Here is a 26,706-nt window from a genome sequence, read left to right on the forward strand (position 1 = left end):
TAGATACACTTATTGAAAAGTCTCCTGTAACAACTTTCTTTGAATCAATTCTGCAGGAGCATATTTTAAAGACATTTTTGAAGTGTCCTCTAATCTGCCATAGTCCTACAAAGTCATCTTCATGCAGGCCCATATTCTGAAGTAAAAGAGAGACTTTCATCATAATTGTCCCTCAGATTTTGTCACTTTTTATTACTAAAGAGAAAACTACAGTATATAAATGTCAAATTGACTGAACATTCACAATATATCAGGCTATAGAGTAAATCAGTTTTTATCTTTTACACTTGGGAGGAGAATACGATGATTAAAGAGCACAGTGAGTTAAATGGTCTCTTCATTCTGAGGAAGAAAATGCAGGTATGCTGTGAAAACAAAAAGGAAGGCAATTAGCTGGTGTTCACTTAATGTGAAAACACTTTGAAAAAAAATTACAAAGAATGAAACCATGTGCCTTTCAGGACAATGGGAAATGGCTTCAAATCAAAAGAGGGTAGCTTTAAATCAGATGTTAGGATGAAACTCTGATTGTGAGGGTGATGAGGCACTGCAACAGGTTGCCCAGAGAACCAATGTCAAGTTGGATGGGACTTTGAGCAACCTGGCCTAATGGAAGGTGTTCCTGCCCACAACAGGGGAGTTGGAAGTAGATGATTATTCAGGTCCCTTCCAACCCCTACAATTCTGTGAATATACATGCAGAGCAGCTCAGGGGGTCAGCAGTTGCAATGATGACTTGCACATAGGCACCATTCTTTCTGCATCTGGTTTTATATAGGTCCCTAAAGCCCTATTCCTACCGAAGTTATGTTGCCAGGCACTCTGTAATGGGACAGAGAGTTCAGAAACAGAACACAGAAGGTGATGCCAGGCAGGCAGCAATATAATGGAAGCACATAAAGAAATTGCTGGTCATGCACAAACAGAAACAAAACAAGCACGTCCACAGGAGAGGATGAACAGGTTGATGTGGGTCTCCTGAAGTAAGGAAAAACAAGAAGAGGGACATGCAAGGAAGCAAGGAGGATGAAGTTACAGTTTTTATTATAACTTTCTTATTTTTTGTCTTTATAATGTCTAAAAGCCACTTCAGTAGTCATGTGGGTCTCCAAACCTTCTTAAATTCAAATTTATGAAAAAAAGCCAACTTCAAATAACTTCAATCATTAAGTTCTCTGTAATTCTAAACATTTGGCCTTAGGGACACATTAGACATTTAACTGAAAGATTGTACCAGTCCAAGGATTTGGACAATACAATGAATTTGATCTGCAGAAGCAGGATGCCATACTGCATAGTATCATCTGTAATCCATATGGATTACTTTGTATTATGTGCCTTCTCAGCACTTAAGAAAGATGCAACATGACTTTTAGGACTGAACAGTAGCAAGACTAAACCACTTTCCCCTTTCACCCTCACACTTGCAAAAAACCAGATAGTGGACTATGGGCAAAAAAACATGATGGAAAACTAATTGTAACTACAGCATGAATATTGTAAATTATCTGCAATAAACTGTCATCTTTACAGAACTACCAAAAAAGTTACAAAGATATAAATATTAACTGCATTAATCCAAGCTTGAAACTCTTCAATTTCCAGATATAAATGGAAGATGAACTATACTGAAGTTATTGAGCTGAAATTATTCCTAGATGTGAATAGGTGGGGTATTTTCAGTCATGGAGTTGCTAAAACACAAGTATTAATACTATTTTAGTATATTTTTGATAGAAAAGACAAAAATCATAGAATACTTATTGTAGGCCATAACGATGGCTATTGAGATCACAAACCAAGTGAATGCAAATTATACAGAAGGATAAAAGCAAATCTGAAACTAAAGCTCTTAATTTCAAAAAGAAGAAATTATAAATGAGGGAGAATAAAGCCATATGCACATAAACATAGTAGAAAAATAAAATTTAAGTTAAATGTGAAAAAACTGAAACTCATATCTCAAGTTAGCTCTCCGGCAAATTGCTGGGAATATATAAGTGATCTCAAAAGAGGCTTTTCATACTAGGTACTTTAATTTAACATTTCAAAGTTGTCTTCACTTCAACAAGTTACTCCAGAGCCTGTTTTTCTTCTTGCTCTCAGCTCCATTGCACAAATGCAGCTCCTGTAAATGGTAGTGAGTTCTTCTGTTCAAGATTAGCTATATACCATATTCATCTTAGGTGTTTCTTAAACACAGTATATTCTGTAGGAACTCATGAACATTTAAAGATAATAGATTCAAAATATAATAATTTAAATCACAGTTGGCATTTGAATATATCTTTATAATAGAATGGATGTCAGTTATATTCTGGAGAAAGAAAAGAGAAAGGAAGGCAGCTGGACATCTAACTAAAAGTATATATACTGGGATAAAAGTGTGATACACTCACATTAATATTATAGTATATGTCTGAAGGTATTTAAATATGTGCTTAGTTAAATCTGTATCACTTTAGTTTACCTCCACTTTGCAATAATATTTTTCTTAAAAATTACAAACTACTGATATTTAGGAACACAATGCCTCATTGCTTCAGATTTTAAAAACAAAGTTCAGTTATGATTTTAAATGTTTAAGGGTGTCTGGAAAGTTTGTGGCATTTAAAAATATTAGGCCAATCAATCTGAATATGTCAGAAAAATTAAAACTTAAAGCTCTGATCTCTGTTTCATTTTTAACAACAGGAAATTAGGAAAACCCAGTTAATTAGTCTACATAAGTATTTATACTCTGTTTACATACAAAAATTATATAAATAAAGCCAAAGAAAACCTCCCACTACTACATCAACTGTTCATAATTCCATTGGATTTAAGTTTCTCTGACAGATGTCTTATCATCCATAAGAGTAGCTCTTTCCTCATATAACAGATGACAAATTAATATAAGTTAGTCATGCCTGATTAAACCAGCTTAATAGTTTTGTAAACAAAGGAACACAAAAAAGGTTTGAAAGGTAAAACTACAATATACAGTCTTACAGCAAATAATTTCTGAGAAATACCACATAGGAAATTGAAGCAAAAATTTGTGAGAGATAACCTGAAAACTAGCTGAGATCCTTTCCATGCTAAGTATTGTAAATAGATATTTTTAATATGTTTTTAAATACCACAATATTACATAAACTTTAGAAAGACACAAATGATTAATACAATAGAAAGTCTGAAACAAAAAATCCTATTAATAACCAAAATAACTTGAGGGAGTGGTTGGGAAATATTCCTTGCACATTATTCTAGTAAGCTGGAAACACTATGTTCTGCGAATACACAGAGAAATTATAATTAACGTTATATAAAAACCTTGCACAGTAACAGCCCAAATACTATTGGCTGAATCCTGCACTGTTAAAGGTGATAAGAGGCACAAATCTAACAGGTAAGAGGATCAAGCTGTAAGATAAAACCACCTGCCTCCAGTGGAGCTAGCAACTAAAGATGCTGAGTTCCCAAATTTGCCTCTTTTCACATGCCATTTTGACAGCTTCTCTGTCAAGCCACACACCTCCTAAATACTGATAAATGGAAACAATCTCTTTACTGCTCAAATAGCTGCTCTAGTACAGAATGAAAAGAAAACCATTTATTCCTTACTGCACAAATAGATTATTATATATGGAATATTTTAAAGATAACTCTGTTAAAGCTTGTTATAGACTATCTCTATTTTCCCAAAAGAAATAGGTTGTCTATAGAAAGTTTTCTGAGGTTCTGGCACTGCTTTATTATTTTCTGGGTATTTTTCTCCTATGCTGTATAGCAGGATCAATTACCACACTTCTTATGAAAAAACCCACAACGAATATCAAATAAAAACCGCATTACCCTGAGGATGGTCAAAGCAAACACAAACCCTTCTATCACCTCTTGGATAACAGTCCCAACTGAATGCCCTAGATTAAATTATTCTGATATTATGATATGTGTTGGTTTGACGGCTCCTAGAGGGCAGAGGCAACATACATAAAAAAATAACAGATCTGTCTTTCAGCTAAGAAAAAAAACCTTCTCTTTCTGTCCTTCCCTCTATATTTATGCACAAGATTCTTTTAATACTTGGCAAATGGTGTATCACTGTCAAGGTAATCTATTAAAGCTGTCTTTTAACCTAACCTATATTAGGTTAGGAAAAATAAATTTCCACTTAAAGGGAGGGCAACAAAGTACCAGAATTTAAGAGTTCCAAGCAGGAAAAGTCACTTGACTTGTCCACCGTTACAAACCTCTGAAAATATTTTCCAAATAGTTATTTCACTGTGAACTGCCTTGCGAACATTTTAATTCTAAAGGGAAAAAATGCCTTTATATAACTTACTGTGGTACAAATGTAGTGTTTTCATATATTTAGAGGAGAGAAATCTCTTTCCAAAAAAGACTCTTCATATATGACCTTGTATATAAATAACTTACTCAGTAATAACGGTTTTAATTATGATACAAGGAGAATTTTTGCTTGAATTAACGAATAATACCAATAACAGGCTATGACACACCCAGAAAATGAAAAAAGACCTGAAATCACACTCAAAACTTCACAACTTGGACCTCATATTTTGTTTTACCCTGATTCCTGATTTCACTATTGGTGCCTTCTGGTTTCCCTAGCTGAAGTGTGTATGAGCAGTTTTCCACAGAAAACTAGTAGGAATAGTAGAAAACCACTAGGCAAACCAATATCTACTTCCCATGCTAACTTCTTGAAGTAAAATAACATGAAGACATGACTATAACCGTCCCTGTGAAGAAAGTAATCCTGAAAATTAAACTGTATTAATGAACAGCAATTCCAAAGACATTTTCTGGGTGATAAGGAGATAGCTGCTGCATCTGAAATCTGACATTTAATGAATTTTCAATAAAAATTAAAATCTGGTCTAATATTTATGAAACAGAAAAATTATATTTTAATTAATTGCAGAAAATGTTTAAAGATTTAAAGCAAACAATTCCTAAGATTTACTTTGTTTGTTTTCACCTTCCTCTGTGTTTTTGAGTATACAAAAGAAATGTACACTGGAAATCTGTACTGATAGATGTACTGGCACAAAAACATGTCAAGTTGCATCCTGTGGCAAAAAAAAAAATTAGGCAGAGGAAGTACTCTATTAGTAGATTGAATGACTTTTCCATCTTGTAATATAGAGTTAAAGTATGATTTTTCAGAGACATATTTGTGATCACTTTCAACTCCACATTTTAGATGTAAAGTGGAAATAACTGAACTTCTCCATCTTCATGAGCTGTTTTGAGACTGAAAGAAAAATTAAGTTACAAACTTCGCTTCAGATAACTTTTTTGTCTGTGAATACTTTCACTGACTCACATCTCACTATGTAATTCAAAAACACATTTCTTGATATTTCATAGCTTAACAGCACTCTGACACTACTTCTTTTCATTGTTTCCCACCAACACTGCATCCCACTAGTATATACACTGAACTTCTCATTGTTTCTACTTATTTGTCTGCATGCCTTTTTCCTTGTCTTTCACATGTTCCAGTATTCCTCCATATTTCAGTTCTTGTTGAAAGTAATCTTTGCATTTCTCCCACTGGAATTTTTAGTTGACTAACACTAACACATATGCTTACATTAAAGCTCAGAAGTATGTAATTTTCTTCTTTGTAGACCTGACAAATCATCACCTCACTAATCCTTTCTTTATGCTACACAATTCAAAGATCTTCTGTTTCTGTATTTTTCACATGAATCTAAACTTTCAGTATTTTCTGTCTTCAAATCACTTTGTGGAAAGTTATGCTTTAAACAAACACACAAAAAAAAAAAAAAAAAAAGCACAGAGGTGTGCTCCAAACACTGCACTGAAAAAGCAATTACATACAATTGTGCAATTATGTTATGGAAGTTTTGATTCTGTATTATTTTTTCCAAAGCACTGGAAATTAGCATGTCAGACTTAAAAACGGCAAAAAGAAATTACAGAAAACACTACATAAATAATAGATTCCTTTTCTGCTTGACATTTCTTGGAACAAGAAAAAATGACCAGGCAGCATTACTTAAACTTACTGTACTTCCACAAGACTAGAAAGCGTAAATGGGTACTCTGTTTCTTAGTTTGAGAAATAGAATCTGCACAGTAATCTTTGGGTCAGCTGTGATGTGTGAATCAGTATCTGTTTTATGGATACATTACTGTACTGTCTTAATCTCCTTTAAAAGTCTGACAATTAAAAAAAAAAGTGGGAGTAGAAGACTTAAGAGTTCGTGTTTATATAAATCTGGATTAAATAGTTCTTATTCTAGTACATATTTCAGTTTCTGGAATAAAACAGGCTGAAAAAATTTACTATGGTATGGCAGTGTTATCCAATGGATTATAATAGGATTTGTTTAATTACATGAGTTACTCTCTCTCTCGTTCGCACCAAAATTCTGACAAAGTCTATAGAGTTCAACTGCAGTAATGTGTTTAAAACATAAAGCTGTAATCACTAATTTTGGGTCTCTCTCTTAACAGAAAATAATCAAGTATATATAAAAAAAAGTGGCTTAATTAAAATAATATCTAACTACAAGAACATAAAATAAGAGTACTAACCCACAGCGTGTACTCTTCCTCTATGCTTCTTTGAAATCTTGTTTGCTTTAACTATGTGCAGAGCATTTTCTTTGAACTGCAGCTCACAAAGTCTTTCAAGAAGAACTGTCATTTCTTCAGTGATGGTATCCAGGTAAGTTTCATTAATAAACTTTAATGACAAAGATGGACCAATAGTTCCACTTAGAATATACAAATCCTCTTTTATCATTGTGCACAATCTGGGTATGGAACTTTGGTAACCATGAACTACCTTATCAAAATTTGTCTCACCGCAACTAGACAAAATACAGTTTTGCAGAAGATCACTAACCAGTTTATTCTGCATATTTTGATACCTCATTAAGACTTCTGATTTGGGATAAAGAAACAAAAGCTGCTGTACACACTGAGTTTTAAACTCCATTTGTTGTTGTAAAGCATTAGTGCTTGTTTCTTCTTGACTTTGCAGTCTATTTACTAAAAATTGTCGAAGATGCAATCTCACATCATCCCAAAGAGATTTCACATCCACAGCTGAGTCATCCTGAATGGTATGAACTGATGACGTTAACTCGAAAGACATCCCGCTTGCAGTACAGGGAAATGAGACACCACACTGACTAGAGAGATCCAGAAGGAAGTGAAGTACCATTTCTTCTTGATTCTTCTCATTCTTCAACAAGCTTTGCTAACAAAGGTAAATCAAACAATATTTTAGAATTTTTTGTTAATTCCAGTTCTTTAAATGAACAGCTTAATATTAGACTAAAACCTGTTTCCTATGCTATTTATCTTAACAGCAAGTAAGGTATGTAAGCAACAGAAATTATAAGATCCATGGAAAACAGGATTTATATGCAAATTAATCTTTTTGTCTACCTCTGCCAATAACTGACACTCATTTTCTCATCTTTCTTATATCCCCAACCTCTTTTCTCAATCAATTCTACACCACAATTCAAAGGAAACTCTTGGCAGCCTTTCTGTTGTCACAGCATCTTTTAAAGAAAACGGTATGAAAAAAATACTTCAGATTTACACAGATAATGACAGTTTTTTCTCATAAAACCAAGCAAGGATTCATAAAACAGTCACTTTCTATGGCTCAGCAGGCAATAATAAAAAAAAATACATTCTAAGGATAAAAAAATCTTCCCAGGACTTCCTTAAAGAATGAAATTGAAAACTTGTCAGGAATTAAAGAGCCTTAGATGACACAGGACAGAAGAATAAGAAGCTATGTAACCCATCAAACCAACACACAGACTGATATTTTAGTGACCTCCATATACATCTGTGCTGTATGGGTTGGAGAAAGCAGCCAGGTAACAAAGTAAATGAAAACACATGGCTGCTGCTCCTTCTTCATTCAAGTCTGAAGAGCTCTCTCTCAGATCAGGGCTAGGATCTCTGACCTCAGAGCTTGAAGCTTCAGCTTCAAGAGGTCATGCAGCAAATGGCAGCTCCTCTTGTCACAGTTTAATACTACTGACACAAGAAAACAGTGGAATCGGTGGTATTTTCAATTTTCTTCGATTCAGTAGGAAAGCTTTAAGTGGATGAGTATCTAGAAGCCCTCTCACTTACTCCTTCGTCTCCCTTTGCTTCTCTACAACAGTGAAAAGTATTGTGGCAAATCCCCTCAGGGGGGTTCACTCCAGTCATGTCTTTTTTATGGGTCTCTGTCATAGTATCACCCCAGCCAGCAACCAAGCCCCAGGCAGCCACTTGCTCACTCCTGTACCAGGAGAACTAAGGAGAGAATCAGAAGGGTAACAGCCACGAAACTCATGGGCTGTTAGACAGACAGATTAACAGGTAAAGCAAAAGCCATGCACACAGGCAAAGCAAAACGGAATTATTTCACTGCTTCCAACGGCAGGCAGGTGGTCAGCCATCTCCAGGACAGAATCACTCATCATCAGGTCACCCCTTCAGACACACGTGTTTTATTTCTTCCTCATATTTTATAAACAGAGCCTGATGCCACATGGTCTGAAATATCTCTTTGGTCAGTTTGGGTCACTGTCCTGGCTGTGTCTCCTCCCACCTTCCCATGCATCACCAACTTCCTCACCAGTGTCACAGTATGAACAGCAGAAAGGCTCTGCGTAAGCCCTGCTTGGCAATAATAGAAAAACCTCTATATTGTGCTGTGTGTTCAGCACAAATCCAAAACATTGCCCTGTACTAGACACTAGAAGTAAGCACAGTCTGCAAATCATAGTCCATCCTGTAAAGCAAGGCTGGTAAAGAAACCTTTGCTACCTTCCACCTTCAGCATTGCTGTTTTATTTAACTTACAGTATTTGAAAAAAATATTATTTTTATTTCTGTTCCCATTTTGAAGGAGAGGTAAATTATTCAAATTTGAGTATGGTATTCATAAATATCACTATTTTGGAATGCCAAATACTAAATCTTTCCCCTGAAGCAAGATTTTATCAATAGACAATTATGCTTTAGAGTGAGACAAAAATTAAAATTCAGAACACCTATTCTTTGTTCTGGATGTTTCAAACCTGTTACATACCTTAGAGGGTTTAACCTTGTTGTCCACTACTCTGACCAGAGTTTCTTGAAAAAAAACTTCCACTTTCACTACAGCCCCTAATTCTGAATAACAGACTGGGAGCATGATTGCCCCTTATAAAGAAAGTCTTAAAAATAACAACTACCTATTTTTCTTCTATTTTAGATCTTTATTTCACAATAATTCTTACTAAATCTTCTTACTTACAAGCAAGAAATATGCAGAAGACAGAATAATAAAGGAAATTATCAACGGAATATCATTCTACAAAAGCATATGCATGTAATAAAAATATGTGTAACTGGTTCAAATCTTAAATCATATATATCAAAATGCATAATACCAATCTGATTTTCTTTTATTCTCAGCTGAACTATTCTATAAAGTTTAGTGGCCCCAAAGAAAAATGTGCTTCAAAGTGTAAACTGAAACCCTGATTACTAACCACTGTGTTGAAAGGTTGTCCCTTGACAAGTAGACTTCCGGACTTTAAATGTTGGGGATTTTTTTATGAATCATGCTTAAATACTACATTCTGAAATGTACAAAGTTAAGAGAAACTGTCAAAACAGTGCATGCACCTGATGCTTTTTAAGGCAAAGCAGAAATATTTTTATATATCTAAGGATTGTTGTAAGCCCTTCACAATTTAAACTACAACATTAAAAACAGGAGCTTGCAGATGCTATTTTAGACATAACAATACCTAGAAAGAAAAAGATCCAAATTTGTATCCAAAGGTTTTGGAGAAGCATAAAAGGTTCCGTTTTGAGCCCAGAAAGTTAGTCATAACAATAATATACAGAAAACTAGTTACAGTTTACCATCTGGATTACTGCATAATACACACAGCTACCTACCACATCAATGAACAAGTACAGTAAGATGAAGACTTCATTAAAAAAATAATCTGCCATTATTTTATCACGAACAGAATTTAATGACAATGTGTTAGTGCATATATTCAGCTTTTAAATATAGAGTTAAAAGACAGTACAGAGAATGACAAAATTTCACATAATTAACATTTTCAGGCTTCATGAAGAAATTATCAGTATTTTCATAAAAATTTACAAATGCATGACAATAACAATAAACCTAAATATAGCATCTCAGGCAAAGCCCAAAAAGAATTTTGCAATGTTTTTAAATTTTCCCAACAGCTTTAAAGATAGACAAAATTCCTAACAAAATAAATACATATAATAAACTATAACAATGAATAGGGATATTGTTCTGAAGTAGAAAGAAGCAGTAGTAGGCTCCTGATACTGAATATGAATTATATATACTTAATTAAAAACATGCAAGAAGACATTATCTAATTAGTTCAATGGATAGAGATATATATTTAAGAAAGGTAAGATCATAATAATCTCATTAATGCTGAATATTATTGAAAATTGTTTACTGTAGACCTGTTTACAGAACTGAATGTGACTTCTTACAGACAGACTGTAGTACAGTCAGTACTACAGATACAGACAGTACAGATACATTTCTCATCTGTAATTCCATCTACACAACAGGCTGGATTATCTAAGAAGCCATGAGCCTGGAAACAGTGATGTGAAAGTTGCTGAGCTCCAAAACGGTTTTCATTATAAACTGCAGAATTGAGATTTTCAGGCTTCTCACTTTGCTGTCTGTTAAGCAGTCTGCCACAGAGCCGTTCTCAACGCTTAACTGGATACTACAGCTTACAGCAAGACTGTCATGCCGTTAGTAAGCTCCCTGGAAGCTGGAGAGCTGGAAAGCACATTTTGTGTAAAATGGGGACATTTTAGTGTTTTCCAAACAAATGCCGCCACCTGGTGTTCAGGCATATGGCTTGAATAGACCTTGAAGAAGGAAGTAAGAGGGAATGGACACAAGTAAGTCATCAGTGCCATGCCAAGAACCTTCTGAGGGAATGCAGTAAGGATCTGAGTGGAATAAGAGGAATAACAAAAGACTCCTGAAAGCAGGAACTTCATAGTCAGCTTTTTCTGGCATTCCCTAATTTCATCTAGATCAAGTATGATGTGTAGCAGCCTCTGACATCCTTGAATGGGATGATTGTTAATAGCAACATTCATAGTTTGTCAGAAGAGAACAAAATCACTCATCACTACATGAACATTCAAGACCTGATGTCTCTAAAAGTTACTTCCTCATTTGATACAGGTCAATATCCAATGGAATGAATGGTGACTTAAAGACCAAGAAAAGTTCTAAGAGTTAAAAAAAAAAAACCCAAGAGCTGATTTTATCAAGCTTGTGCTCTAGCCAGAGGAAACACTCCACTTCTCTAAAGTTTTCCTCTTCCATTACAGATAATCTTAGCCTAAAGTTGCTCATGGACTGCAACTAAAGCATGACACAGAAGTGTGACATAGAAGTGACAAAGAATAATCACTGTTTAGATGTTTTGACCTCATATATATGTACCATATCAAATGCATACATAGAAAGTTTATATATAAACTTGAAGACCATCATTTACTGAGGGATTAACCTTCAATTATCTTGCCAATTCAATCTTCTAGACTTCCATTTCCACAGTATATTCAAATGCAAACTTTAAATAAAAGGTTTTTTTATAAAAATACTCTCTAAAATGATGGTACTTCATTGAAGTGAAATTTGATTTCTGGGTGCATCTAGTATAACTTGATAGAGCAAAGAATGTAGTTCCCAAGTTTCTCATTGAGAAATGCAGAAACATAGAATCATTTGGATTGGAAGGGGCTTTTTTTAAAGCTCCTTTAGTACAATCCTCCTACAATGAGCAGGGACATCTTCAACCAGGCTGCTCAGAGCCTAATACAACTTGGCCTTGAACATTCCCAGGGATGGGGCATCTATCACTTACCCCTTTGGCCACACAGCAGGTAGGAAGTTTAGAATAATGCATAAAGGACAATAACTTTAGATGAGTTAAATTCATACAGATATAAGTGAAGAATATTCAGTAACACTAACAGCCTCAGTTGTAGACAGTAACTTCCAATGTTTTTTTACCAACATGTGTTTTATAAAACAATCCAAGCAGTGCTGAACATATGGTAGCATCTGTGAAAAGATTTTCTTCCAAGTTTGTCTATTTAAGGCATGATCAAAAGGAAACATAACACCCTGCTGCAGACATGGATTTGTGAACTCTCCTCATGACAGTAAAGGCTGAAATGAGAAAATGAATTGAAGTCATCCACCCACCTCCCCACCTCCAATCGTATAATGAACTTTCCAACATTAAAGTTTTTAATAAACAATTTTTACCAGGGTCTTTAGGAACTCCAGCAGCTCTCTATGGTCTGTAGAAGAAGGTCTGAGAGAACTAAAATTGCAGTTATTTAGCCACTGAATGCAGTCAGTTGTGCTTTGTAGTACTTCATCAGTACATATTTCATTTATGTCTGATTGCAGGTCCTTAAGACACTTTTCTATGCTAAAAAAAAAAAAAGAAAAAGCACAGGATTTCATTATTTGGTGACAAAAGTATTTTATATTTGCTATATTTAAAAAAGAAAAATTACTTAAAATTAAGGTAACACTAATCCTTCTTATTCACAGATTAAGCTACCCTCACAAAATAAGACCTGAATTTGCAGAATTAATAATTAACATTTAAGTACTTTTGAGCTGGAGCTAAAAAAACTTTCCTTCAGGCCAGACGGTACCATCCTTAGCCAGAGTATGTACAGCTTCACTTTCAAACAATCTTTTTAATAAAGTAGTTAATGAACAAGACATTAGCCAACCTAATATCTGGTCCTTAGCACTTAATTAGCTAAAGCAGAGACTATAAACTGAATCAATTACTGCATTCAAAGGTGAATGTGTCATTTTGCTCCTTTAGCAATCAGCAGTTGTTTTATAAAACATAAGATATATTAATAACTTCTTAAAGATCTACTGACATCACAGAAAATGTTGAAAAGAACTTTAGAGCCAGTTGTGCTGAGAAAGCAGATCTTTTCTTTCTTGTTTTGTCATTAGAATATTTGAAAGAAAACAGACTTTGTGTTCAAGGAGCTGATCCACTCCTTAAAATTCAATGAGAATCATAACTCTTTTATGAAACCAGATGTGTTCGTTAGGTTTTTACAGTGACTTCAGTTGCAAAGATCACAAGAACAACTGAATATCCAGAATTGTTTTATTTCTACTTGCATGGACATTTAAGTAAAAACAAAACAAAACAAAAAATCCAAAACAATCTAGCTCTATTTATTTTCCTACAAAAACACCTTTTTGGTACTTCATTTCTACATTTTTTTTCAAAAGCAATGCTTAATATTTTATACAGTTTCAATAAGGAAAAAAGAATTTAGATCGTGGCAAAACTGGGTTTAATAGCCCAGACATGAATTCCAGTGAATTCCAAACTTGACAAAAGATTGGCAAGTATTTTTAGTTTGTGAAACCTGTTCTCAGGACTATGAAACTAAATGCTTTTTTCATACACCTTGGCTCCACCTGTCAAAGGCTCTTATTGTGGTGTGCTGATGTATCTTAAACATACCAAAATATATTACAACATTATGCAGTATAAAAGATACTACTGTTGTTAAATCTGTGCCAATCTACTACTATTATGAGTGAATTTTTACACTTATCTTTGATATATGAATCTGTGAGCAAGCTAATAAACTACAAGATATGAATAAACTACAGCCTTCTCAAGACCAGACACTTTGGTAATTTGCCCCAGTACTGATAAGGGGATTAAATGGATAGATTTCAGTGTCACTGCCCTGCTCCTTACGTCCCCCACAAGTATAAATCATGATAACCATGCTCATTTTATTTAATCCTCTTATCCTTCCAAAATAAACATTTAATTAGGACTAAAGCTCTTTTTGATTGAATAAACATATTTTCGTCCTATTTATTTATAGAATATTGTAGTTAAACAGGTTTTCAAAACCACTGCTGCATCTTACTAAGAATTTTGTCAACACTCAGTAAGACAAGAACATAGTTAATTACAGTAACTTATTCCTTTACATGAATTAAATATTTAGGAATTTGTTACCTTATAAAAAGTATGTGTTTTATCTGAGTTTAGAAAGCAAACATTTTAAGTAAAAAAAAGACTTCTGTTAAATATGATTAAAATTATTCTCACCACCTAGGTTGGTATCAAAAACTTCATAATTTCATATTAGTGTAGGTAGAATGAGTCTTTGATTTCCTGGTTTAGAAAAGAAATTTCCTAAAGTTTCAGAAACTGCAAACAAAAAAGTAATTTTGATGTGAAAAATATACTTAATGTATTTAATTATTTTCTTAAAAGTACAATTTTTTTAAAAGCCAAATACAAAGTGCTAGATTCCTTTTTGCCGAGTAATATTTTTTCATTAAGTGCAAATGTATTTTTTTTAAGTTCAGAGTAGCAAACTAGCTCCTTCTTTGAACATACTGAGGCACTAACCCAGATGATCTCAACTGATATTATATACATACTATGGACATGCAAATTTAATGACCCTCAATAATTTTTTTGTCCACAGATGACTCAACCTTTTTTTTGGAACCTGTGGAACTATTCAGACACAAACAGAAAAAAATCCAGTGACCAACTACTAAGGAAGGAGTGGGATGTAAAACCTCAACAAAAAAAAATAACCTTTCTCTGTAGAAAAGAAACCTGATAGCTATGCTTGTACTTTTTTTTTTTAATTAACTGATTTTTCTATAAACAAATCTTTAGTCTCACACAAATAGTACCCTGAGCCTTTGTGGGCTTTTTTTTGTGGCTAGTACTCCTAGCATACCATTATGCAAGTGAAAATTATTTGACTGAAATACCTTCTCCTTCTTACAGGTAAGAGTGCCTGCAGTTCTTTAACAAACTAAAGCAAAGTTGTGTTATATTATCTGTGTTCACATTGGAGTGCTTTTCTGGAGAAACATTTGATAAATACCTGCACTGCAGAGAGACAATCTCCATGTAGGTGCTCTTGGGTGCTCTTATTTATTAAGTTAATGATAGTTTTTACAAATAACCTAATCATCTGGAGAGAATGCTTCTTAAGTGGCTTCATCAATGGACAAACAGTTTAAAAAGTACTGCAATGGAATGATATAATAAGCACTATAATACTATCATACAGTCACATAACATTATTTTGAAATGTACGGTATCAGAACAAGGATTTCCCCCTCCATATACAATTTTCTATTGTCTAAGATTACTATGAGTAAACTGAAGTATTCAATAGTAAGTTTCAATTTCTAACAAGCACATTTCAATTTATTTCATCTGGCATAGGGAGCAGCCATAAAATGACAATGACATTGGTTAAATTAAACTACTAAGCTATAAAATGAAATTATCTTTTAACCTCGTGTTCCTTATTCTTAAGATCCTCACATTCATTCTAAAGCTGAAACACAGCTTTAGAATCAGTTTACATGTCTTTTATTCAGAACAGACTGTTTTAAAATAAATGATATAATTGTTTTCACTGCTGTTGAAGATGCAAGCAGTGTTATAAAACTACTGTTATTAAAAAGCTTGAGTGCTAGACGTATAGGACATTTGTACAAAAAAAAGTCTTATCATTTGGAAGTCTGTATATCAGAAAACCTGCTGTGAGCAGTAAAAAATTTGCAGAAAGACTTTAAGCAGCGTAATTCACACAGACATTTTAGTTGCTAAAGTTTCTCTTCATCGTGAACCCTAAGATGTAAACCAAAGACACAGCACCTGTTTAGAGGACTTTGAAAACTATTGCGTATCTCTAATTTAGCATCATAGCTCCTTACAAAATATATCCACTCTTAACTGTAAAGTAATGGCATCATTGAAACCAGAAGAAATAGAATGGTGTTGGCTTTGCTACACTTTAGCAAGATAGTTACACAACAACTTAAACATACAAGAACAGTCAGTTCTAACTGAACCACTGCCCGCCCACCTTTAATTTCCACTCTTGCTTTAAAAGCTTGAGATATTTCTGTCACAAGATGCAAGCTTTGTCTTAGTAAGTTATTTCAGAAGACAGGCGGTAAAACATGAGTTTTTCAACTCCATTGACTAAAACATGACAGTGACAAATAAGGGTTCAAAACCCATCATCTCATATATGCTTGTATGAAATGAAACGGGATACTTCACAGGGCAGTCAAAGATCTGATTACAGCTTCTGTAGATGTAGATGACAGCTAATTAACCATCTAAGGTACTGACACAGTGATAATCACTGAATATTCAAATAAAGAACATGTGTCAATAAAAGAGCCAATTTCTGAGCAACTGTGCTGCCCAGTTAGCAAGTTGCTATGTAACAACTAACCCAGACTCAGTGATTATGCACAAAGACAACACAGTCTGCACAGGACAAAAAATTACACTCCTTCCTCAGTTTGCTAGCAATTGATCCTGCAAAGTGATTAGACTAGACAACTACTATTCTGACAAAGGTTTTAATAACATTGCTGTAATATTTTTACAGGCATTAAATTCTCAGGCAAACACTAAAGTAATACATTTGTACAATGAACCAGCTACATTCACCCAAAAGAGTAAAATTACTTTTGAAAGCTTTGATAAATATTAGATCTGAGTAAACCTGGTATTATAAAATAAATAATATCTTTTCCTCTACAATTAGCCCTCATTTGAAATTCTCTCAAATACTCAACTACTCTTGAGATTTTGGTTGAAGAAGCCAAGATTTTGATAAACCTCTTGACTAACAGGTATGTGGGGCATAACTGCTTCTTGAAAATTCCTAAGTAGAACAAGCCAAGATTTTTTTCAAAATAAGACAGAAAGTATCACTCCTGCTGAATATCTCAGTTTAAGAACACATAGGCCCTTGTACACATCAGTTCTGATACAGGGAAAATGGAATGAGATAGTTTGACTTAATACCCTGTTTGAAACTCCTCCATCCCTTTGTTTTGATATCGATAAGCATTTCTTAGCAAATCAGCAAAGTTATGGTCAACAGCTGGACCACGTCATACTAACATCCTTACTGAGACACCTTTTGGATCTATGATTCCCAAGGTAAAGATCTTATTAGTTCTCAAATAATTATCATAATTTCTATCAAATGTTCATGGGAAAAGATGCAATGCTATAAGTGCTTACTAGCATTGACCTCATTGCAGCCTTCAAAATCCTTATGACTAAACTACTGTTAATTAGGTCAGGTTGAAATTTGTCGTGGTTTGACACTGGTCAACTTGCCAGGCACCCATGAAAACCAGAACAAAGGGCTCATGAGTTGAGATAAGGATTGGGAGAAAACACTCTAAGGGCAAAACAGGCTCAAACTTAAAGGTATAAAGTAAATTTGTTATTAACAGAGTCAGAAAGGGATTATGACTAAAATAACCCTTTAAAACACCTTTTGCCCCCTAGCCCCTCTCTCCTTCCCACTTAAAGCACAGAGAGACAGGGCGTGGAGGTGCTTGGTCAGTTTGTCAGTCGAAATACTTCTTCAGTTTGCTTTTAGAGAGAGGAATCTCTATTCTGCCATGCTATGGGGTCCTTCCCATGGGAAACAGTTCTCCTTGAACTTCTCCTGTGTGGCTCTAATTTAACAAGCAGCAGTCCCGCCCAACCTCCCACCATAACATAACATAACATGAGTCCCTCCCATGGGCAAAACAGTCTTCCCAAAACTGCCATGGCACGAGTCACTAGTTCATGAGGTGTAGTCCTTTAAGGATAAGCTACTCTAGTTTGGAAGCAAGGGCCCTCTTTTCTCTGCCCCTGGAAACAAGGGCCTTCTCTCTCTATTCTGGTCTCCCATTGTATTACAGATTCTTTTTTAGCATCCACCCACTCCAGCATGAGCACTTTTTCCACAAGCTATGACTGGATCTCTGCATCCCCCCATTGACTTCATGGATTACAGGGAGATAGATTGTTTTAGTATAGTCCTCCTCACAGCTTGCAGAGAAATACCGACTCCAATGCTTGGAGCACCTCCTCTCCCTCTTTCTTTTCACTAATCTTAGCATCGCTATGTGGTCTTTTTTCACATGTCCTCACTTCCTCTTTCTCTGATTAGGAAAAAAATCTGATACTCTTAAGCACCATTGCCAACAAATTCAACCTTTTTAAAGTTATCTGCAAGATCTTGCAGCACTGAGAAGTTGATTTTGTCTAGGTTCTGTGTGGGGGAATTGCTCTCCATGTTTCTGCTGCTGGCCACGTGGCCCTGCCACCACTATGCAGCTGCCATGGTGTTGGCACCATTCAGTGCCTCTCTTCATGCAGGGTACCAGGTGGGAGAAGCCAATGTCGCTGCCCCTGACCTTCTGCCTGCAGCACAGCTGGCTAGGCACAACCAGACAGGCAGAGATCACCACGGGCTGTCCTGAGATGGTGGCGGCCGCGGCAGCAGCCACATGGCTGTGCACGAAGCGCTGAGACAGTGTGGGCAGTGGTGCCTAGCCACCCCTGAGAAAATGCTGCTCCTGTGCAGATTTTCTTCTTAAATGTGTGATCACAGAGGCATTGACAACTCCTCTAATTGTGCCGGCATCATGTCCATCTTCAGAGTCATCAGAGACTGGCTCTGTTGGACATTGTGGAAGCTTCCAGTAGCTTCTCACAGAAAGCACCTCTGTGGCTCCCTCTCCCTCCTCAAAAAAAAAAAAAAACAGGCTGTGTTAAACCAACACAAAGTTTATCAGATTGAAGTCAAATTAGGCTTTTGTAGTCACAAATTTATAGTCTCCAGGGTGCTGTAGAGATACAATTACTATTAAGTAATTGTGTTAAATTCTAAGCAATTGTTCTGTTGATGAAGATGTAGAATATCTCCTACTGTCCTACAGTCTCAGAAAATCTTGTTGCTTTATCACATCTCACTGAAGAAAAAAACTGAATACAGAAATAAAAATCAAAAGCAGCACTCACTGAAGAAAAAATTGAATACAGAAATAAAAATCAACTGCTGGAGAGAACTCATACTTAGCAATCATTTCAAGTTATGAACTATAGGTTTGGTTTCAAGCTCTGTACTGTATTTCCTGCTTAGAAGTATTAAATATAAGCTGCAAGCTTAGTTCTGTGAATTGCTAACAAGTGAAATGTTAGTAATTCTTAAAGCACCAATTCAGAAAAATAATCCAAATACTCGGTTTTGATAAGCAGTAAAAGTCAAAGTATGAAAGGAAAGAATGAAGACAAATGGCCAACCTGATGAATACAACTTCACACTTGAGAATAAATGTGAGACTACCCCTTACCCAAAACAGGCCACCAATGATTGTTTTGAGGTTTCATATTCACCTGCTTCTATAAACTGCTGTAAAAATAAAATTAACATTCAAGTGTAATAAGAGTTCTGTTACATAACAGTGAATGAATGAATCACTTACTACATTAAAATTTGCATATAACACAACTGCACATAGATGGCCTTTTTTTTTGTTGTTGCAGCATCAAATAGAATTGGTACAGTACAAAAATACTGAAGGTAATTCAACAGCCAAAAACCATATCTGATTTGTCACGTCACACAATTTTATAAAAGAAGGTAATAAATGAGCAGTTGAATGATTTATACAGACTTGCCTCATAATTTTTTACTCAATGTTTTATTTTTAAATATATATATATATATATGATGTATACTATTGTGTTCATTCTCTGTGGTCTAATAGAAGTATAAATCTATCTGATGAAAAATATTGTATTTCTATTGTATCACTGTATCACATAGAACTTATGCTCTTATCATACCACTTACAAAGATCAATGGTAATTTGAAAATTATTTCATTCTATGCTACCTCTAATATATTAGCAATAAAGGACTCTTTTTAATTTAAAAGTCACATCAGCTGCTGTCCATCTTATTTTAAACTCTTTCAATTTCTGAAACTGACATACTACAGGAGCAAAATAGCACCTAGTAACTACAGAGCTACTTCCTGTTTTTCCCTGTGAAAATAAGGTTAAAGCTAGCTTAAGTGTCAATTCAGCAGAAATTTTTCCTGACCTGCATTGCTGTATATCACATCCTAATCCAAATTCCAAATTCATTTGGATCTCACAAAACTTACAGTAAAAGTTCCTTCTAATTTGTAGGACTAGATAGGTAAGACAGTGACAATCAGTCTCCTTCAAGACACACAAACAACTTCCACTGTGATGATGTTAATGTAAAATGTAACATAAAATGTTAAGTGGCTATAAAGTACCACTTAAAAGAATGAACAGCTGGATTCCCTTCCCATAGTCAGATGTTTTCTCAACAAGCAGCATACATTTTTCACACATTAAAACAAAAAATAGTAGAAAAGCATTCATTCTAAAGGTTCATTTTGAGAATAATCTTCCTAACTCTCAGGATATCTCTGCACAATCACAACAAAATCACTTTTAATTGGTAGTTGAAGAGGTGACAACAGTTAAGCTAAAAATGCTGATTTTTTTTTCCCAGATATACAAGACCATGGACACATGAAACTTAATTATCTGTGTAATTAACTATGTTATGACATAAATTAATCTATAAGTATCTACATTTCACTCATGACAACAGCTGGAAAACTCTAACATGAAATTGTATTATGCAGTGGTCCATAACAGCATATTTACCTGATCTTCACTACCATTCCTACTGTAATGGTATGTAAATACTGCAAGTACTTTAGTGAACAAGATGTTTTTAAATGAAAATGGGAGGTAAGACTAATAGAAATAAAAAAAACTCAAAAAAACCCTCTTAGCCTAGCATAACCAATATGACAATAATTGAGAAATTATCTAAGTCAATTTTCAGAGAGGTATGGTAATGGTTTATTTCTATCCTTCCAGAAGCTGTTTGGGAACAAAGATCTCTAACAAACATGGGCTACATTAAAAGGACGCAATCTCAAAAGAGATGTCATGAAGGATGTTTTTTGAAATCAGACTTTAGGATGCACTTGTTCATACCTGAAGATGCTCACAAAGGTGAGCATTTTCAAAATTTAATATAAAATCCTACCATTTGTTATATCTCTGACTGTATACTTATTTTTTTTAATGTACAAAAACTTTATTTGCTTAAGAGCATCTTTCACTGATGAAAGTATTATGAAGATACTAAAGAGTTAAGAGGTACAAATAAGGCACAGAATCCTTAGAAAAAATCTGCATCAACAACAAACATTTTTAGTACGCCACTTTTTCTGTAACACTGATTTTTGGAAATCAATATGTTACATGGAAGTGGACAAAGAAATATATTCTAAATCATAGAAAAAAAATGTGTAATTGCAACACAAGAATTTTAACTAAAATAGTAAAACAATGGATCACACAAGAAAATAATATACATATATTAATCTAATTAATTTTTTCTACTTGCATTAGAAATGCTTAAACAAAATACTAAGTTTAAATTTTGTGCTTTGTCAAATTCTATAGTTCTTTTAGCCAATAAATATCACATTAATAGGAAATTCTATCTCATAGTAATAGAAAATACAAATGTCATGGAAATTCACATTTTCTTCCTTCACTATCACACCTACTGCAACAGAACCTCAGGTTAAGATGATACAATTATTAAAACTACCATAGAAAGACTATAGCACAATAATTATACAGCATTAAAATTTTGTCAGATGCTCAAGTGGTTAAAATAAAATTACTGCTGAGTTATTTATCAGAATTTTAACCTACTAATAGAAAAGTTAAAAGAAGTTAAGCCACATTTCTTCCCAAATGCAATGACTTTCACTAGTATTTTGGATACAAATAAAATACTCTTTACCTGGCAGAGTTCTTCTTTATTTTTTCATCAAGATCGCTAAGGATTTGTTGAAATTCCAATTCTCCAGGAAGAACATTTAACAAACAGTCTAAATTGGAAGAATCAAAAGAATACTCTCCTCCCCATTCCATCTTTAGAATCTGTAAAACAAATGCAAAATTGTTAAATAATGGAAATATGTGGACTAGAATTACCAAAGTACAGAACATCTTGTTCTTTGGAGACATTAGATAATATCATAATATTAATATTAGATGATTATACTTCTGCATAGACTGCTACAGAGGGAAACCAGGAACACAAGTGCTGAGATAAGTTTCATAGTATCTTGCATTTCTTTAGTATAAAGAAATCAGTTCTCTTACCTTAATCACAGCAGCAGTTTTTTTTAAGATTTAGAAAGAAAATTCTCACTATTATAAATGGAAACTAAAAACAACAAACATATTGCAGGGTCAACTTATTTTCTGTATACTTATAATTTCTGTCCAGGAAGTAACTCTTTTCTGGAAATTCAGCACATCATTGCAAATACACGCAAACATAAAAATCCAGACTAGACCAAGCTTCATCCTTCTATGTACTCATCTTACTAAACACAGGTCAAATCCACTAGCCTATTCAAATTAATACACTACCTTTGTGTCTTTATATCAGAAGCAAAATATTAGCAATTTTTCCCCCCTGTTTTGTACTTTTTTCTGCATACTCTTGTGGAGAAATAATGAAATTGATTTTACCATCAGTGATGACTTACAACCAAAATTAAGGAAAAATATTATATAAATTCTGGAACCTTCTTAATAACCAGTATATTTCATATCTACTATTTAATATGTCACAGTATTTAGTATTTAATACTATCCATATTGCAGCAACAACATGAGAAAAAAACATAATATTCATATGCACAGCTTGGGAAAAAAAATACAATAAAGACATTAAATTTTCCACAAGCAATATTCTTTTACAAAGCAGCTACAGTGTTGGTTGTTATCTAGAGGCACTACTAGAAAAATAGATTGATTTTTTTAAGTGAACTGTCTGCAAAATACATGTTTAAAAAGAACATCAATTAATTAATATTCAAGGTCAAGATGATTGTTTTTGATCATACGTGTAGACTTAAAAGTAGCAGAAATGCACATTTCTGGTTTTGCTATTCCAAAGCAGCATTTGAAAAAACATGGAAGTACTCCAAAGCATAATATCTTGCTCCATTAACAGCACACCAATATAAAATATTTAATGGATAAAGTGTTTTCTTAAATTCTCAGAAGTGGCAGCATACCCCTTTGCAAATAACAATTCAAACACTTGCAACATTTTGGGATGTAGCTGAAAGTCAATCACTTGCTGGTGAAAACGCCTGGATGTAAACCAAATACATTTCTTAAAGCATTAAGGAAATGTCAGTCTTTTAATATGAAACTTAACAGATGTTTTTATAATTAAAGACACTAATTAAAAGTAGAAATTAAGTGGAAACTGTTAAACAGCAGTTAACAGAACCGAGATAAAAGGAATACTGAAAATACAGCTCTTTCTTCATGTATGATACTGCTTACCAACTTGGTCATGCACACCCTTTTCTCTTACAAAGAGTTTACACAGAATGTAATTTTAACTCCATTCAATACCTATAACTCAACCATCTTTTATTCAACTGTCTTGTAGAACAATCAGTGATTGATGTAAAATAAACTATATAATAGATATATAAATATATACTGCAAAAATACTAACAGTTTGGAATGAGTTACAGTTTTCATAAAATAGCTGCACAATCAAAATTATGTATTTATATTTAATCCTAACTCTTTACAGCCAAAAGAAGCTTATGCTCCTTGGAAAAAATATCAGTATAGTTTACAGACTAGGAACTGTTTGAAAAATTCATCAAATGAAAAAAAATCACCATGTAAACATGACAGCCTAGTTTTCATGCATGTATTGCTGTAACACTTCTATGTCATACTTCTTTGGTTCACTTGTCAAAACTAAGCAATTATTCCTTTCAGTCTTGGTTTATGGAAGAAAAGCAACATTTGATTATTCAGTTTTTAAATACTGTTTTAGATGGCTAAAACTAATTTCTTCTTCTGAAAATTTAAACCCAGAAATGTTTCAGAAGGAAAAAATAAGAACATCAAGACATAAATCAGCACAATTGAGAAAAAATTTTACGGTTACTTAGCACAACCAGAGGCAAGGCCTTCAGTGCACCAAGAGACTAACTGATGATCTGAGTAAGCAGAACTACACCACCAGCCTGCGCCTGCCCTCCTTGTCTCCCCTGGGCGCAGCAGGATGGGCATCAGTGAGCAAGGGTCCTCCCCTGCCATTAGGACTTCGCCCCCACCTCTCCTGCTAATCCAAAGCAGACAGTTGTTGATGCTCTCGAAGAACCAGTGTGACACAGCCCTCCTCTAAGGGCAAAACCCTTAATGTTTGTTTTTCAAGAAAGAAATACATTTCTTTCTTAAAAGAGAAATATGGGAAGAACACAGTTTGAGAAATCTAAATTCTGTCAAAATATTTTAGACATTAATAACCCACTTTTTTCTGTAAAGGAGATTAAGCCTTGTTATTAAGCTGCATAAAAAGATAAATCTATCATATTTCAATTTACTATTATGATGAACTACTGTATGTTTTAAGACAAATGGTCTTAGAAAACCTGCTTCATGTGCAAATCTCTAAGTCCCTATCTTAATAGACCTAGATCTTTTCAAAACATTTTAGAGGACTGTTCATCAACATTCAAATGACATGGCTGTTAATCTTTTTGGTAGCTACTCAAGAAACTTAACCAATATACAGTTTAGCTTAAAAAAAAAGGTCTCTTATTTTTTAACCCATGATATCAATCAAATTTAACATCACTGTAATAACTTCCCACTTCCAACAAGTGTAAATTATGAAACTATTTTTACCAAAAATCATTAGGCCTAATTAAAAAAATACTACACAACACTCAAGTTAATACAACAGATAATTCTTGCTTTTAAAACTCATAGGTTTTACCATTGAAAAGCACTTTTTGAGTGTGTGTTTTCTTTTTCAGTGTCAATTAAATGGAAGAAATCTCCTATAAAAATTATATTTAGTTCCAATTGGGTATTCCTTCATTCTGATTAAACAATTAAATTAAATATAATTGTAAAAGCCTTCCAGTACAAACATACATGAGAAATTCCATAGAATTTATAAAATCAAGTTGGAATATTTATATTTACTATAATAACCCTTTGCTCTCAGACATACAGTTTGTAAAAGCAGCATTTAGCTAAATCTTGAACAGAATTTTTTGAGCACATCAGTTGCATATGCATATCTCAATGTACCCATAATTTGGAAAAAGGGATATATCAAACTGCAGCACTGAAAGTATAGAGAATTAGCCAAATCTTTGAAGCTTTTTTCTGTTACTGCTTCTTATCTTACAGGAGATATCTCTTTATTGCCCTAGCATCCTTGCAAAACTAAAAGGGAATGAGAAAATTGACAAGATTTTTCACCACTTAGCTTAGCTTTCAATGAGACCTTAACAATTATTTCCTTTATCTAGCTTTAGTTGTGTAACTGCTTCCAGCCACTTTACAGCACAGAAGATGTCATCTGCAATTGCACAGCAGGCAGCAAGAATGATGGCAGTGGCCTGAGATACTACAATTAAACGTGAAATTCCTATTGTTCTGTATATTTAAATAGTCTGAATACTTAAAATTATTTTGAAAACAACCTGGAGCGTACAAAAGAAATCAATTTAAAAACTGCAATCTCTTGAGCTCTCTGACATGGTGAAAGCTTTTTACCCAATTTTCTGTGGCAAAAACCCTTAAAATTGTTTACTGTTTAAAATAGACTTGTAAAATAAAAGGAAATTTAAAAATTCTCTCTATAAAAGAACATGAACCATTTTTGTTTCTGCTCATATGTATTGAAGATCTCTATTTAAATTTTCCAAATTGCCTTTCACCTATTTTGCCCACTTTGGTGAAGCATGCACACACAACATTTACAAAAAGAATTCCATATTGTTTCAGTAAAAAAAGAGACATTTAATGCCTATTAAAAGACCTTCAACAAAACAGAACCACCAGTCTTCATGATGATTTTATTTACTAAATATTTTGAATCCTAAAAATAACTTTGAAACAAGTCTACTAATATCATCTTGCAATGTTCCCCCTGCAGACTTTTGACATTTGCTGTTGCCATAAACTTATACTTAAATGTTAATTTTGTATTTGTAAATTATTACCCACCACAGACTTAAAACATTTGCCTTTATATTTTTGAAAGAGAGATTCTATGTATCTATAATTAAATACTCATTTGTAACCCTTTTGAATACAGTTTTCTTCCAAATTCTGCCATAGGAGTCACCAAATAAGAGAATGGGAATAACATATAACTAAAGAAACAGAGTCCTTACTGTGGATGAAATACAAAGCTATGCCTTCCAGCTAACTTTAATATCAGAATGCAGTGCTGTAATCTAAGACAGCTATATCAGCCCTTAAATCATAATTTTGCCAAAAAGGACTGTGAAAATGTACATTTCTGACAAATAGCATATGCTACTATTCTTAATATCTAGTTTTTTTCTAACTATGTAGCTTAGGTCTGTATTGTAGGCATAAGTACATGCCAGAATTTATAATTAAGATCCATGAGTTTTCCCTATTGTCTCTCCCCAATTATTTGAGCACACAAAGTGAAATGCTGAGAATAGAAAGGAATCAGCACTGCTTTTTAAGATTTGCTGCTACTTAGGACTGGTAAAAAATGTTCAAAGACACAGAAAGAATTCTCATTTACATACACTTAATCAAACGCTATTGGTGTGACACTATTGTAAAGGCAGTGACTTCAAAAGAGGAATATG

General features: G+C 33.9%; 1 protein-coding gene across 4 annotated transcripts in view; it reads right to left on the reverse strand.

Moving 5' to 3' along the window:
• KIAA0825 (KIAA0825 ortholog) overlaps positions 1-26,706 on the reverse strand; it is a 236,234-nt gene that overhangs the window by 173,022 nt on the left and 36,506 nt on the right. For 2 of the 4 annotated variants that reach the window (XM_021541538.2, XM_021541541.2), the window contains exons 2-4: positions 21,813-21,952; positions 12,353-12,521; positions 6,577-7,246 (exon numbers count right to left, since the gene is read on the reverse strand). In XM_021541538.2, coding sequence (XP_021397213.2) covers positions 6,577-7,246; positions 12,353-12,521; positions 21,813-21,943 — 970 coding nt within the window. In that variant the 5' untranslated portion in view covers positions 21,944-21,952. Of the gene's footprint in view, positions 1-6,576; positions 7,247-12,352; positions 12,522-15,003; positions 16,407-19,294; positions 21,637-21,812; positions 21,953-26,706 lie in introns of those variants that run through there. The other 2 variants (XM_021541540.3, XM_021541539.2) reach the window with 2 other exon arrangements.

This window comes from Lonchura striata, chromosome Z (genome assembly GCF_046129695.1).
Source record: "Lonchura striata isolate bLonStr1 chromosome Z, bLonStr1.mat, whole genome shotgun sequence".
Lineage (NCBI taxonomy): Eukaryota > Metazoa > Chordata > Aves > Passeriformes > Estrildidae > Lonchura > Lonchura striata.